The 16,482-nt window shown below is 36.5% G+C and overlaps 1 protein-coding gene across 1 annotated transcript in view; it reads right to left on the reverse strand.

The window, feature by feature from the left end:
* LOC109537647 (rootletin) overlaps positions 1–8,813 on the reverse strand; it is a 61,287-nt gene extending 52,474 nt beyond the window's left edge. Inside the window, exons 1-2 of the mRNA XM_048661010.1 lie at positions 8,724–8,813; positions 7–84 (exon numbers count right to left, since the gene is read on the reverse strand). Of these exons, the coding sequence (XP_048516967.1) occupies positions 7–84; positions 8,724–8,732 (87 nt within the window). The 5' untranslated portion in view covers positions 8,733–8,813. The remainder of the gene's footprint in view (positions 1–6; positions 85–8,723) is intronic.
* Positions 8,814–16,482: the final 7,669 nt, after the last annotated feature.

Here is a 16,482-nt window from a genome sequence, read left to right on the forward strand (position 1 = left end):
ACTTACTTCAGTCCTCGACCTCGGTCGGTAGATCGGCGGCCTTCTTCTCTCCATTTTCGATGGTTCGGCCTTTTTTGCCGCCGTCTGAAACAGAACCAAACCGTCTGATCAATGACTTCGGGCATTTTTCCATTTGATAACAACAATAATGATGCAACAAACACCGGGTCAATATCGACTACCGAGAAAAATCCTCAACTTTGGACTCTCGGCGTTACTGCCGGGAAGTGTTCTTGCGGCTGACGAATCCAGAGGCGTAAAGTCTCTTGATGGCACGATTTTCACATAGGGTTTCAGATGGACTAGTTTCAGTTCAAGTACCGCTACTGATTTTGATAAGGTTTGCTACTGCTTAATAACAAGGCGATTCTAGGAAACTCGATGGACTTTGGAAACTGGAAAATGGCTAGATGGTTTATTTACCGGCTCAAAAGTCAGGTTTATTTGTGTGGGGACAATTGGCCCTCTTATCTTAGGCACCAGTGCTGTCTTTTTTTTAGGCAAAACAGAAAAAGCATTTATGATAAAATTTTAGCCTGAACTATCCCAATAATGAGAAAATTCCCGTTAAAAACTTTCAAACAAAAGTAGGTGATTCTATTCTATTATCTAGACTTTATATAGTTTAAAAGCTTACCTCAGGATATTTTTTTATAATTTTCTGAGTCATTATTTCTTCTTTTAAACTGGCTTCTTGCTACTTTTAACTGATTTGTAAGAAACCCATTAATTAATAATTAATAGACTTAATTTTCATCATAAACAGCAATATTTTCCTACAAACCGCTGACTTTATTTAGAACGATCGACGAAGGGCAATTTTATGTATAAAATAATCGGCTTTAAGCAATGTTATTTGCATCAATAATTGTTTCCAGACCCCAAAAAATACGCTTGAATTTTGGGATCAGTGAAGTTATTGTGTTCCCAACTTCTGCGCTACTGGAAAAATGGAAATTTGAGAGGAGATTTTCAAAGGCATCTTTTTCTTTTTCCTACACAAAAAAATTTGTTGACTTAGAACTTGATATAAATTAATGGCATTTAAAAATGTGCTTTTGAATCATTCATTTCTTCCAGAGGCGTAGAAATTTGGGCACAATAATTGCGCCAGACCCCAAAAAATACGCTTGAATTTTGGGATCAGTGGAGTTATTGTGTTCCCAACTTCTGCGCTCCTGGAAAAATGGAAATTTGAGAGCAGATTTTCAAAGACATTTTTTTCTTTTTCCTACACAAAAAAATTCGTTGACTTAGAACTTGATATAAACTAATGGCATTTAAAAATGTGTCTTTGAATCATTCATTTTTTCCAGAGGCGTAAAATTTGGGCACAATAATTGCGACAGACCCCAAAAAATACGCTTGAATTTTGGGATCAGTGGAGTTATTGTGTTCCCAACTTCTGCGCTACTGGAAAAATGGAAATTTGAGAGCAGATTTTCAAAGGCATTTTTTTCTTTTTCGTACACAAAAAAATTCGTTGACTTAGAACTTGATATAAACTAATGGCATTTAAAAATGTGCTTTTGAATCATTCATTTCTTCCAGAGGCGTAGAAGTTTGGGCACAATAATTGCGCCAGACCCCAAAAAATACGCTTGATTTTTGGGATCAGTGAAGTTATTGTGTTCCCAACTCCTGCGCTATTGGAAAAATGGAAATTTGAGAGCAGATTTTCAGACATTTTTTTCTTTTTCCTACACAAAAAAATTCGTTGACTTAGAACTTGATATAAACTAATGGCATTTAAAAATGTGCTTTTGAATCATTCATTTTTTCCAGAGGCGTAGAAGTTTGGGCACAATAACTGCCCTAAACCCCAAAAAGTTGCACTTGAATTCTGAGTTCAGTGGAATTATTTTGTTCCCAACTTCTGCGCTACTGAAAAAATGGAAATTTGAGAGCAGGCAGCAAGGCATTTTTTTTCTTTTTCCGACACAAGAAAATTCGTTGATTTAAAAGTTGATAGAAACCGATGGCATTTAAAAATGTTCCTTTGAATCATTCATTTTCTCCAGAGGCGTAGAACTTTGGGCACGATAATTGCCATAAACCCCAAAAAATACACTTGAATTTTGGTTTCAGTGGAACTCTTTTGTTCCCAACTTCTGCATAGATTTTCACAGATTTTCAAAGGCATATGATTTCTACACAAAAAAGTACATTGAGTCAAAATCTCATAAAAACCATGGCATTTAAAAATGTTCCCTTAAATTGTAATTTTTTCTCAGAGGCATGGAAGGTCCAATACCCCAAAAATTACACTTAAATTGCACTTGAGTTTTGAGTTCAGTTGAATTATTTTTCGCCAAGTTTCTACGCCCCTGGAAAATCAGTTGAGTTTGCATAAAACTCTATAACTTCTACATAACTGATGGATTTATCCCCACATTCGCTGACGATACTGCGCTGATGTCTACAGATGATGTCAGTCGACAGAGAAGAATGATGTTTTGAAAAAACAATACAAAACAAACAATATATCAGACAGAAGCAGTGAAAAACAAACAATTCCTGTTCAACGTAAGCGTAGTAATCGCGAATTTTAATCACGAAATTAAATTTACGAATGATTTATTCCACTAAATAGACAATATCCGCATGTAAACTTCTGATTTACTTAATTATTGCATTTTTAATTCCTGAATGGCAGAAATGTAATTTATTAATTAACGCGGTTTCCATTTTCAAATTGTAGGTCATATGGAAAGTATGACGACAGCAATTCGGGTATATTCACTTAATTGACGCAATTAGATCCAAATTAACCTGAAAAAAACCAAATAAACAAATTGACGCACTTCTTAAGGGACAGACGATGCGTTAATTACCAACCAAATATTTATTTATGCTCTACATACGTAAAATGATAAAAACTAGACGAAAATATCGCGGCTTTTTAGGTCAAACGTCTGTCTGGAGCGGATGGATCATGCATAAATGCATGTCTACCACTTTTTCGAAAAATTAGTGTATTAGCCAGCAGCTTAATTCGACTTTGCTTAAGAAAAAAGTGCACAAGATACTTGCCAGGAATGAAGATGCTTTCACGTTGTCGCAAAGAAATATATTGTCAACTGGTAGGTAGAAAAAGGAGTACCCGAAGAAAAAATGGTAATTTTCCTCAAGACGATGAAGACACTCCAAGAGCCATGGATGAAGATCGAGCAAATTTTCGATTGCCTGATTTGCGAAGAAATTAACCCAATTTCCAACAAGAAACCAACATTGATGCAGAAAAGTTGATGCAGACTGTTTGCTGGAAAACCTGAAAAAATGCACCTGGGCCGTTGCAGGTTGACTTTATCTCTCTAAAAAATAATGAAAATTTAGAAAACAATAATCAATAATCAATTGAGCAGCATCAAATTGACATAAAACGAGGCTCTTGAAGTGTTACAAAGCAAAACGATGAAAAAACTGGAGCATTTTAAACGTGAATGAATCGCAGAATGCGCTAAGAAAATCATAGACGAAGCAACAAACGAAGGAGTTCAAAGTCGAAGGAAAAACTGGGTGATAAAAAAGTCTAAGGAGGACAAAAGATAACGGAAACACTTTCTTTGAAAGACTAAACAAAGTGGAAGCAAATGGCAACAGACGCGTTTAAAGGAGGCCTGCTTCCAGCACTGGATAAGTGTCCGAAGAAGACAATTTTCACTGTTGCTCGTATACATTTGCAATGAAATCAAGCACTTAGAACGCAGGCAACCGGTTTAAATCAGGGCACTTGCTAGAAAAGTTAGTGTGGCTAACATTAAGGAGGTGCGCGCCTCCTAGTTTCACGCCCCAGAAACCTCATAAATAAGCCAAATCAGCTCAGAAGCCAAAAAATGACTTGCTGATCCCACTTGACTCGACCCTGAGCTCATAAACCCGGAACGTTTCCACGTTTCTGTCGGCTACAAAGTCGTGAACGAGCAAAGTCTGGTTTTATTGAGCCAAGCTTATCGGCGATCGGTCGAAAGTGAATGCACCCGTACCGATTTTTGTGCGTTGTGATTAAAAATCGAAATGATTAGAATAAATAGTGTTAATGAGTGCACGCGTCGAAGTGTGGCCGCGGAATCACCAGCAACCCAGACGGGCAAAGGTCTCTTCAGATCCACGAGCTCTGTGTCACGTATGAAAAATACCGAGACCGAAGATGTTCGACATTGATTCAATTGGCTTGGTATTTCCATTAAAGGTTTTCGATTTGTGCGTTCAATTTGGATTTTTTCTAACTGAAGTGGAAACCGATCTGGATCTAATTTGATTAGTTGGGCCAATAGTGCTTCCAACGGATGAAGTTTTCGGCAATGGAATATTCGCAATCATCCCTGGATCGTACGTGATAATCATGTGGAAATGAACGTTACAGTCACCTCACATGGACGTGACCATCACGTCAATGTGCAACGGTGAAACGACGTGACCAAAGATGCAAAAAGTCAACCACTTCTTCCACTGATCTCTGTCAAATGTTACTTTGCTTTTATTAGGTTTTATCACTTTTTATGCAACTTTTGGCGGTTATCGAAAAGTTTACCTCTAGCCAAAGTTGTATTATGATAATGGCGGAAAGAAACGGGAAATTTATAGCACCGACAAGCGCCAGGTGCCATGGCATATGGCCCTTAGCGTGTTACAATCCCAACGATTTTCTACTGCCTACGAAGGGGAATTTTAATTCGTTCGAATTTCCGAAGAAATGAAGCGATTTAGTTTGTTTTATTTTTCTTTGCACAAAATATTACTTCTAAAACTCCCCTTGAATCCAGCGCGGTAAAAACACGAAACTTTCATTCAATTAACGTTGGAAACTGTTTTTCACACAGCAGTTTTTCATGGAAAAACGAAAAAAGGATAAAAAGAAACACCGCAAACTTTAAACGCTGGGAACAGTTAATTATTTTCCTGGACGGTTACTTCCAGTGGAGTTTTAGAGACAATTGAAGCACATTTTGAAAACATCCGCAACTCAAAAGCAACGTTGCATGTTTGAATTTATCGTGAAACATTGAGCCTTTTTTATAGTGTAGTTTTCCAACAGTTTTGCTCTTAGGCAGCGTTACACTAATGAAACAGAGAAAGTTTTATTTTCAAAATGCAACATCGGTATTTTTTATATTTGCTGCATTAGAAAAATCCGACAGTGACTAAATATCCATAACACTTTCTTACCGTGGAGCTTTTGAAACTGGTATGGGCAAATGTAACATTTTTCACCGAACACTGAAAAATTGACCCCTGTGAAAAGCGACGTTGCATTTGTTTATATTTTTGGAAACATTATTATCCGTTGAACAAAATTTCTCTAGTGGATTTCATCTGTATAATGAATGCTTGCGCAGTTTTCGAGCTGTTTTCATTTTGACGAAGATGACACTTGGGAAACCGAGGAAAGCATCACTTTCAAAAGGCAACACCGCAACTTTTTAGAAATTTGTTCTTTTCCTGCATTGGAAAAATACTAACACACTCTCTAATTCTGGAGCTTTCTGTATGTGAAACTGTTATGAACCATTGATGGACTTTGTAGCGAAAACACCCTTAAAATTGGTCACTGTTAAAAGCGACGTTGCATTTTCTAGTATTTTTGGAAACATTATGATCCGTTGAACAACTTTCGTCCAGTGACTTTCATTTGTTAAATGATCGGTTGCGTAGTTTTCGAGGTGTTTTTCTTTTGACTAGGCTAGACCTGAGAAACCAGGGAAAACGTCACTTTCAAAACGCAACGTAGCAATTTTTCGGAAATTTTTGCTTTTTCTGCATTCTAAAGAACCGGTCCTGAGGAAAATTACTAAAATACTCTCTAATTCTGGAGCTTTCTAGATGTGAAACTGTTATGAATCATTGATGGATTTTCCAGTGAAAACACCCTGAAAATTAGTCAATGTGAAAAGCGACGTTGCATTTTCTAGTATTTTTGGAATCATTATGATCCGTTGAACAACTTTTGTTGAGCGACTTTCATTTGTTAAATGATCGGTTGCGTAGTTTTGGAGCTGGTTTGTTTTTGGCAAGGATGCACGTGAGAAACCAAGGAACACGTCATTTTTATAAGGTCACATCGCAACTTTTCGGAAATTTGTGCTTTTCCTGCTTTTGGAGAGAACAGGTCATGAGAAAAACGTACTAAACCACTCTCTAATTGTGGAACTTTCTAGATGTGAAACTGTTATGAAACATTTCTGGATTTTCCAGTGAAAACACCCTGAAAATTAGTCAGTGTGAAAAGCGACGTTGCATTTTCCAGTATTTTTGAAAACATTCTAATCAGTTCAACAAAATTGGTCCAGCGCATTTCATCCGATAAATGATCAGTTTTATAGTTTTCGAGCTGTTTTGCTCATTGACAAAAATACACTTGAGAAACCAAGGAAAACGTCACTTTCAAAAGGCAACACCGCAACTCTTCGGAAATTTGTGGTTTTCCTGCATTGGAAAGAACAGATCATGAGAAAAAATTACTAAAAGATTCTAATGATGGAGCTTTCTAGATGTGAAACTGTTATAAACCACTTCTGAACTTTCCAGTGAAAACATCTTGAAAATTGGTCACTGTTAAAAGCCACGTTCCATTTTCAAGTATTTTTGGAAACATTATGATCCGTTGAATAAAATTGGTCCAGTGCATTTCATCCGATAAATGATCAGGTTTGTAGTTTTTGAGCTGTTTTGCTCATTGGCAAAGATACACCTGGGAAACCAAAGAAAACGTCACTTTCAAAAGGCAACACCGCAACTTTTCGAAAATTTGTGCTTTTTCTGCATTGAAAAGAACAAATCCTGAGAAAAAATGACTAAAACACTCTCTAATTCAGGAGCTTTCTGGATGTGAAACTGTTATAAACCATTTCTGAACTTTCCAGTGAAAACATCTTGAAAATTAGTCACTGTGAAAGGCCATGTTGCATTTTCCAGGATTTTTGAAAACATTATGATCCGTTGAACAAAATTGGTCCAGTGCATTTCATCCCAAAACTGATCGGTTATGTAGTTTTCGAGCTGTTTTGTTCTTTTGCATGTACCTTACACCTGAGAAACCAAGGAAAACATCACTTTCAAAAGGCAACACGAAATTTTGTGCCTTGTCTTCATGGGAAAGAAACACTCATGAGACGAAATTACTAAAACACTTCCTAATTCGGGAGCTTTCTAGATGTGAAACTGTTATGAAACATTGATGGACTTTCGAACAAAAACCCTCTTAAAAATCGGTCACTCTTAAAAGCGACGTTGCATTTTCTAGTATTTTTGGAAAATCATCATCCGCTGCACAACTTTTCTTCAGTGCGTATCTATAAATCAATCGGCCGTATAGTTTTCCAGCTGTTTATCTTCAATGAATCGTTGCACTAAAGAATCTGCGAAAACTTCACTTTCAAAAGGCAACGTCGCAATTTTTTGACTTTTTCGTTTCTTTAACATTGAAAAAAGTTAGGCTAAAGCTCATCAATTCTAGAGTATTTTGCCTGTGAATCGATTAACAGTCACTGAAACACGTTCTGTTGAAAACACTCCAAAAATTTCAGTTTCTGCATTGGCAACGTTGCATTTTTTATACTTTTAGATTCTCTATGAGCCATTGGACCACTTTTGCCTTGGGGATATTATCTCTAAATGAACCGTTGTATAGTTATCGTGATGTTTAGTTCATTAAAAACGTCACAAAGAAGCATCTGGGCGAAAACATGAGTTTTGGAAAGCAACACCGCAATTTTTTTAAACTTTGCAATTTCAAAACACTCGAAAAATGCAGTTTAGTCAAATGTAACATTGCCTTTTTTGATATTTTTAGGTTCTCTATAAGCAATTGAACAACTTTTGTCTTGGAATGATCATCGGTAAAACTAACTGTTGTTTAGTTATCGACATGTTCCGTTCGCTCAAAATGTTAGAATGGAATATCTAAAGAAAAAGTAATTTTCAAAAAGCAACACCGCAATTTTTGAAAATTTCCTGCATTTTCCGGATGCTACAACATGGTTAATGTGAAAACCCCACAGTAAAACTGTCTACATTTGGAGTTTTGGGTTTGTGAAGTTTGTACAAGCCATTGAAAATCGTTTATACACAAAACACAAAAATCATCTTCTATAAATCTGACGTGCAGATTAAATCAATACGTAATTTTTATATTTAAATGTGAAAGAACTTTTCACAATTTTCCAACATTTGCTTGTTTATTATACATGTTTGTTCAATGTTTTCATTCACCTCTTTCCACCAACAATTTTATTTATATTCCAATTTATAACCAGTGTGTGATTGTGCGCTTTTTTATATGCAACTGTTTATTTGCAACTTTGTAACCATCGGCTACGCAGGCTGTTTTAATAACAAAGTTATTAATTGCCCGATAAAGTTACGGTGCTTTTTTACTAATATAAATAGATTTATTGCCTAAAAACATTATTCTGCTAATCACGCGGGCTGATAGGAAAGACACTAAATAGCATAACATCCGAAATTTATTGCTCAACATGGAAATTATAGAGTTGACTTTGATCCGGAGGCGCAACAAACAAAAGTAAAGAAATTATTCTTAACTAACAAAGCAAAGGCAATCGCAAAAAACTGGAAAGTGTTTTCTGCATTTTATTCCTTTCATAATTATTATTTAAACTCTTCGTAATTAGGAGTGTTTGACACTCACAGCAATAGTGATTAAGAAGCAATAAAACCACAAAAAAATTACTGTACATCTGAGAAAAAGTAAGCAAACTTACTTTGAACATTTTCCGATTTCCAAGCACAACAGCGTGCGGAAGAGGAAGCGGCGGTCGCGGCGGCGGCACCAAAATCCCGGCGTCGGTGGCGTCGTTTCGCGGTTGAATGAGCGTCGCTTCCGGTAAGTAAACCGTTCGACGCGAACCGGCCGGAAGGTGGCGCAATGCACGCATTTCTTACGTGCAACAAAGAGGACGAAGAGAATGAGGAAGTGGTTTTGAGGGTGATGACTGGCCTACAAACACACTTTCAATCGAATTGGTAAATTCGCTCAAAACTCATGTTCGCTGCAAAGCACTAAATAATCATGGTTTCGAGGAATCAAGAAGAAGACAAATCAAACAAATAAAAACAACGGGAAAAATCAAATAACAAAAAGTTAATACGTAAATCCTCACTCAGAAAACCTCAAAAAACCTGTGTTTTATACCTTTGGAAGCTTCGGAGAACGTTAACCCACGAATTCCGGAACAGCACTGAAAATTGCAATACATTCAACAACAAAAGGAGTTAATCAAGTGGATGACACCACTATGTTACTACAATATCGATTGCTTTCCAGGTGGAAAAAGGGCCTTTGAAAGGGCCATTACTAAGCAAAAAGTTGCCAGAAACGTGCAAAAATTGCACGTTAAGGGCCCTAAAATTGAACCTCCAGCCAACTCCATATGACTATTTTGATGGGAAATGTGGTGCAAATCTTGAAAATCACCAAGAAAACCCGACCTAAATGGCTTTTTGGACTCATAGATTGAACGAGACCAGGAAAACAAAACAAAACAGGACGAGTTTGCACGTCAAAGAAAGCTTTTCCAAGTTTCCTTTAGTGGTTCTTCGCGAGATGAAAGCGCCTATACGCGGACGATACAACGTTAATAGCAGCAGCAGAGAAGATACCCCCTGATGGACCTGATATGAATCATGAACGGACAGATTCCGCCTTAAAATAAACGCAGAGAAAAGCAAAATTATGCTTGTTCTAACGTGTGATTTTTACCCTGGGAGCAGTAGCAATTTGACCGAAAAAGTGCATTTTTCTTCTGGCATTCCTTTTCCTTTGCACAAGAGCAGAGATTGCTTGGTTACGTCTAGGGATAGTCTATCGTTAACGACGTCTACAAATGAATGTAAATGTGGAGTGCACCTTGAAAGCAGCCAAAATTTGCATCCCTCAAGATAGTCCGTCTCTCGGGATCAACGATCGTCTCTTAATGAAACAGAAATTTGAGTGGAAACGAACCCTTGCGTGCCTCCCTTTTCATAGGAAAAAAATGGTGATTTTGTTGAATCACTTGCACTTTTCCTAATCCTTAACCGAACCCGTCAGAGTAAGTAAACGTGAGTGAACCTTGAAAATAACAGGAACTTCGCCTGTAAATTCTCAACCTCCAACACTAACAAGAAAAGACTACTTGCTGCCACAAATACCTTGACAGGGGGTTTTTTGGTAAATAAAATATGAAAAAATACATTTTAGGTTTCAGTGCGCTGTGGACAAACAAAAGGGATTCTACAAGAAAAATCACAGAAGATGAAGTCATAATTTGCTCAAAACAGAAAAATATATGAAAACTTCACAAAAAAACTACGCTAACAAGATTTTGGGCTAAATGTTTTCCTAGACCTTTACTGAACCAGAAAAGTAGCAGAAATTTACGAATTTGTTTGTTTCCCTTCCTTTTTTGAGGAAGCTAACATTTCGAAAATTCACTCGGTCTGATGCGGAATGGAGGAGTTCGAGGAAAGAGTTGGAGAACAAAAAACTTAGAGAACAACAGTTGACTAAGAATTTAGTAAAGTCGACAACAGTCATGGAGTGTTAAATGCAACAGCACCTGAAGACGCAAAAATCAGTGAAAAAGGCGCCAAAAACCATTGCAATAACTCAACAGAAATTGTCTAGGAAAAAGTGTCCTGGGCCAAAATGTAAAAATGTTACACAAAACAGAGAAAAAAGGAAATTCTTGAACCAAAGCTTTTGATAGTCAATAAATGAACCTTAAAAATAGAAGAAATTTGATAGAAAAGTTCGCTCAAGAACAACCTAATTCTGTAGAGAATATATATATATATTATATCCCTTTTTTCCTATGAGTTTGTTCCAGCCAGAGTAAATAAAAGTGAAGCGAACCTTGAAAATAGAAGTTTTATCCGGGCTTTCGACATTTAAATAAGATCAGCTCAAACAGTATTAAGCACACTGAAATGAAGCAATAAGGCGACAAATACACATAATCAAATTAAAAGTTTGTCTTAAGTGGCAATGTGTCCTCAACCAGATTGTTTAAGTTACGAGCCGCTAACGACTCAACATGCTAATTTCTAATAGTTTTGTTAATAGCATTATCGCGTTTAATCATTTTTCTGAGGGCAATTTCCTCAAATAGCACAAAATACCAAAGTATTTCTTGCAATTTCCCAAACAAAAACATGTTTTGATGAGCCAATAAGGCTGGATAAAGACAAAGGCAAAAGGTTACATTTTATTTCATAATTTATGTAAGCAGATCGAATCAAATGTTGATTTCAATTAATTACAATCAAATCGAACCAGTGCAATGTTATGAAATGGCATCAGAGCTGTTTGAGAAATCACTTTTCGGTAATTACCTATTTTTAAACTTAACGGCCGACAGGCGGTTTTGCTGATATGCAATTGGGTTCAAAGTCAGGACCGAAACATGCAGAACTTTCACAAGTCCTTCAACAAAACTGGTAAATCTCCTCCAGGATGCATAACTTTTTGACTAGATCTGGAGCACCCAAGTACTGATTGGTCTAAATCCCTAGCTTTCTTTATTCTCTAAAAAATTGCCGACGTTTTGACCCTTTATTCGTTAACACACTATAGCTCGATAAGTAAGAGCTTGCCTGAATGGACATTTTATCGCAAAAATAGTGGAGGAATCACCCTATGAAATATCGGAAGTTGAATCACTACTTAAACCATTTTGTGAATTTGTTGGAACAGAATATGCGATCCTTTCCCCTTTAGAAAAATACACGAAAGAACAAAGTATGATTAAACTAGGCTGACACAAATTCTCCAGGGCGAACGACGGAGGGAAACAGAATATAACACCGAAATTTTAAAATTTCTCAAAATTTTTCTATTTGAAAAATAGTTGAAAAAAGTTGAAATCTAGAGATTTCAAATTTGCATAAATACATAACTCCTGTTTGAACTCGGATGAGAGAAAAATTCAAGTTTCTGCCTAATGCGGCTTCTTTGGAACGAATTAAAATAAACGCGGTTGCAGTACGCAACACTAAGTTTTCAACATTTCTCAAAATTCTCTGCACAAATCTAGAGATTCTAAATTTGCAGGAATGAACAACCCACGTTCAAACTATGCTGAGACAAAAACTCAAGGCTTTATAGAGCGCAGTTTTTCAACGGCGAATTACGAGAAACGGGGTTGCAAAAGAAAATTTTCCAACAATTTTTCAAAACAGTTTCTGATTCCAAATTTGCATTAATATACAACTCCTGTTTGAACTCCGATGAGCGATGAGAAAAATTCAAGTTCGCCTAATGCGGCTTCTTCGGGAAGAATTAAAATAAACGCGATTGCAGAATGCAACATCAAGTTTTGGAAATTTCTGAAAATTCTCTGCAACAAATGTAGAGATTGCAAATTTGCAGGAATCAACCACCCACGCTTTAGCTATGCTAAGACAAAAATGCAAGGTTCTATCGAGCGCAGTTTCTCACAAGCTAATTAAGAGAAACTGGGTTGCAGAATACCAAAATTTTTTATTTCTCAAATTTTTTCCAAAAGAATTTCTGATTCCAAATTTGCATGAATACACAACTCCTGTTTGAACTCCAGTGAGAGAAAATTTCATGTTTCCGCCTAATGCGACTTCTTTGAGACGAATTCAAATAAACGCGGTTGCAGAACGCAACAAGTTTTGAAAATTTCTCAAAATTCTCTCCACAACTCTATAGATCCCAAATTTGCAGGAATGAACAACCCACGTTCAAACTATGCTGAGACAAAAACTCAAGGCTCTATCAAGCGCAGTTTCTCATAGGCGAATTAAGAGAAACGGGGTTGCAACACCAACTTTTGAACATTTCTCATTCTCTGCACAAACCTCGAGATTCCAAATTTGCAGAAATGAACAATTCAGGTTCAAACTATGCTGAGACAAAAACTCAAGGCTTTGTCGAGCGCAGTTTCTCAAAGGCGAACTACGAGAAACGGGGTTGCAGAATAAAACACCAAAATTTTAAAATTTTGGAAAATTTTTTCCAAAGAGTTTCTGATTTCAAATTAACGTGAATATACAACTACCGTTTGAACTCTGATGAGAGAAAAAATCGAGTTTCCGATAATTGCGGCTTCTTCGGAGCAAATTAATATAAACGGGGTTGCAGAATGCAACACCAAGTTTTGAAAATTTTTCAAAATTCTCTGCACAAATCTAGAGATTCCAAATTTGCAGGAATGAACAATCCAGGTTCCAACTATGCTGAGACAAAAACTCAAGGCTCTATCGAACGCAGTTTCTCAAAGGCGAATTAAGAGAAACGGGGTTGCAGAATATAACACAAAAATTTTTAAATTTACCAAAATTTTTCAAAAGAATTTCTGAGTCCAAATTTGCCAGAATATGCAAGTCCTGTTTGAACTGCGATAAGATAAAAAATCGAGTTTTTGATAATTGCGGCTTCTTCGGGGCGAACTAATATAATAAACGCGGTTGTATAATGCAACGCCAAGTTTTGAAAATTTCTCAAAATTCTCTGCACAAATCTAGAGATTCCAAATTTGCAGCAATCAACAACCCACGTTTCAGCTATGCTGAGACAAAAACTCAACGCTCTATCGAGCGCCGTTTCTCACAGGCGAATTAAGAGAAACGAGGTTGCAAAATAGAACACCAACATTTTAAAATTTCTCAAAAGGTTCCCTTAAGACGGTACTTTTTATCCCCAAGTTGCTCAATACATTTAAATAATTTTTGGGAGCGATTTTTCAGAAACCTATTTTTTCTTTGTTCATGTCTTATCATCTGTTTTCACTCAAATATATAGAAAAACTGGAGCGGCAAAATAATTCTGTCGTTGGAACCACAAAAATACAAAACGCTGACCAAACCGGTTAAATCTCGCAAACCTCTATTTTTTAAATAGGCAACTTTACATAAATTAGTCCAATTTTTCAGATAAAATCGGACCAAATTATCATTTTAGGGTAGGGATGGGACATCGATCCTATAACATCCATAGCAGCCATCGCGGTTGACATCGAAAGGTAATATCGATCGTTAGGGAAACATCGAAGCCAGAACATCGATGTTCTGAGAGTTTGCAGTTGCATACAATTTTCAAATTGATTAACTGATACTTAAATAATTTTATTTTACTACTACTATGACATTAAATAATCGACTAAATTTATTCAACTTATAGTTGCCACATTTTTCCGTCAACTAACTGGAAAAAGAAGCTTTTTTCGGGTGTAGCTGGAAATGAGTCGCTATGCCGCGGTGTCGTTTGTTTTGGCACTATCAAAGAGTTCGCAGAAAATGTTTCTATCTAGTATAAACATCAAATGTCCGATGTTTTCATTTCAGGATCTGACATCGATGTTTTATCGATGTCCCAAATTTCCAACATCGAACGAACTACATCGATGTTTGCGAAATATCGATGTTTTTCTCCCATCCCTAGTTTAGGGTTTTCCATATGAACAAAATTTTCTTGACAATTTAATTCCTAAACTTATTTTAAGCTTGCGTATTAATAGAAATCAAACTGTTGAAAAACTGCTTTTGATACGAAAAATTAATAATTATTTTTGAGCCTGCAAATGCAATGTTTGCCTTGAAAAGTCGAAATATTTCAAAAACGGTTAGACTCAAGCACCTGAAGAAATATTTTCAGCATTTTCAGTCGCATTTAAAAATGTAACAATATACAGGACGTTCCAGCTACAATATGCAACCACACTAAGCATAGAAATCAAATTTCTAGCTGTGGTTTGCACCCGATGGATCGAAGTGGGTCTCGTTGGGACACCCTGTATATTTACTTGCATTTTAAAAAGTGAAATGATCTAGTTACTATGTGGTCTCGAACAAACGTGTTTTTAAAAAAACGACTTTATTGAAGCGAGTACAGGATGAGAATGAATGTGATATTGGGCTTGCATGTTAAGGAAAACAATCTTAAACAATAGACACTAAGATGCTGAATTGCGTCTGGCTGAAATGCAGTCTTAGTGATAAGGCGATTGTAACTATCTAAACTTTTTTTTCTAAAATCGCGTCCAACAAATATGTCCGAGTCCGCTCCCTTAAAAACTGCATTCGTGCACGTCGTGATAAACAAGGTATCATTTTTTTTCTGAACCCTTGCCTTAATTCGTCAAAGCCCGAGATAAATTCGCTCAACAAATCGCTAATTAACAGGATTTAATTACCGATATCAGCTTGCTTGATTAATCCTGTTTTCATTGCATTATCCGGATATGTTTATAACCACGTGCTCCGTTTACTACATTCTTGTTTGGAAACTGCAATTCTGTTCGCTTTCGACTAATTTCTGTTTTGTCTATCTCTTTTTCGCACTCTTGGACAAATCACTGTCGTCTAATTATATCTACATAAATCGTTGTTTTATCATCATGACTCAAAGTTCATTCGCAAACTACTCCAACGCAATTCGATGTGGAAGATCCCTGGAAATTTAGTCGAAACGCAACAGTCCGATTTTTCGTTGGTTTGTCTATTGACCAGATTTTCCCCTTATATCGGAGTTATATTCCACATTTTCTCGCATTCCCAAGCTGGTTGCGACTGGCACGGGGCATTGCCACACATATCGAACCGAGATTTATCCTGCGATAACCCGCCCAAGTTTCATTTATTTTCCCCATTCACCTATCGTGATTACACACCAAATACGCCCGTTTTACACATTAACAATATATCGAAAGAACTGGAAATAGTTGAAGAAATTGAAATTTTAGAAATAACAATCCTCTCTGATTATTTAGAAACGGCATCAATTCAAAGCAAATGCGTTCCCTTAAATCGATCAAATTACCATACAAATGCAATTTGAATGGTTTTGAGCAGATATTCGAATGCGGTGAGCACGCGGTAAACGTATCAAAAGATTTCAAATAAGCGTCATTAGTATAAGAAAAAATAAACGAGCGTCGTTTGCTCAACACGAAATCACGCGATCGGCATCGGCGACGTCTCTGCTACGCTTTTTCATAATAATTTTCCCATAAAACATTTTTCTCCCCGATTATAAAACATACAAACATCAATAGTTGCCATTGAACAATGGGAAAGAATGTTGCACCCTGCGCTAGTTATACAGGGTTGCTCATTAGTGCGTCAAAGTGCGATATCTCAGTAAAGATGAAGTTTCCAAGAAAATTCGTCCAACGAAAGTTTTTCACGTTTAAAAGGTCCACATTCTAAAATTACTTTCCAATATACAGGGTGCATCATAAACGTGTGGTAGTTACCAACTCTGGTTTTTTAAATGAAACCCCCCTTTTTTTGTTATTTTCAGATTGGCCGTTCAATTTTAATTTATGTTTGTTTCAACCGTTTTACCTGAAAAATTTACGATTTCCGAGTTATTCGTAAAAATGTGAAAGTTTTGACAGCTACTGGGTTCCACAGAAATCGATGCTGTACACTACCCGCTGCGAATTTTGGAAAACAGTTTTTAGCGATTCTAACAGAACATCATGATCTACGCGTAGATATGTTTTAAATTATAAG

Source organism: Dendroctonus ponderosae, unplaced genomic scaffold (genome assembly GCF_020466585.1).
Source record: "Dendroctonus ponderosae isolate FM_Combo_2020 unplaced genomic scaffold, Dpon_F_20191213v2 Dpon_F_20191213_1, whole genome shotgun sequence".
Taxonomy (NCBI): domain Eukaryota; kingdom Metazoa; phylum Arthropoda; class Insecta; order Coleoptera; family Curculionidae; genus Dendroctonus; species Dendroctonus ponderosae.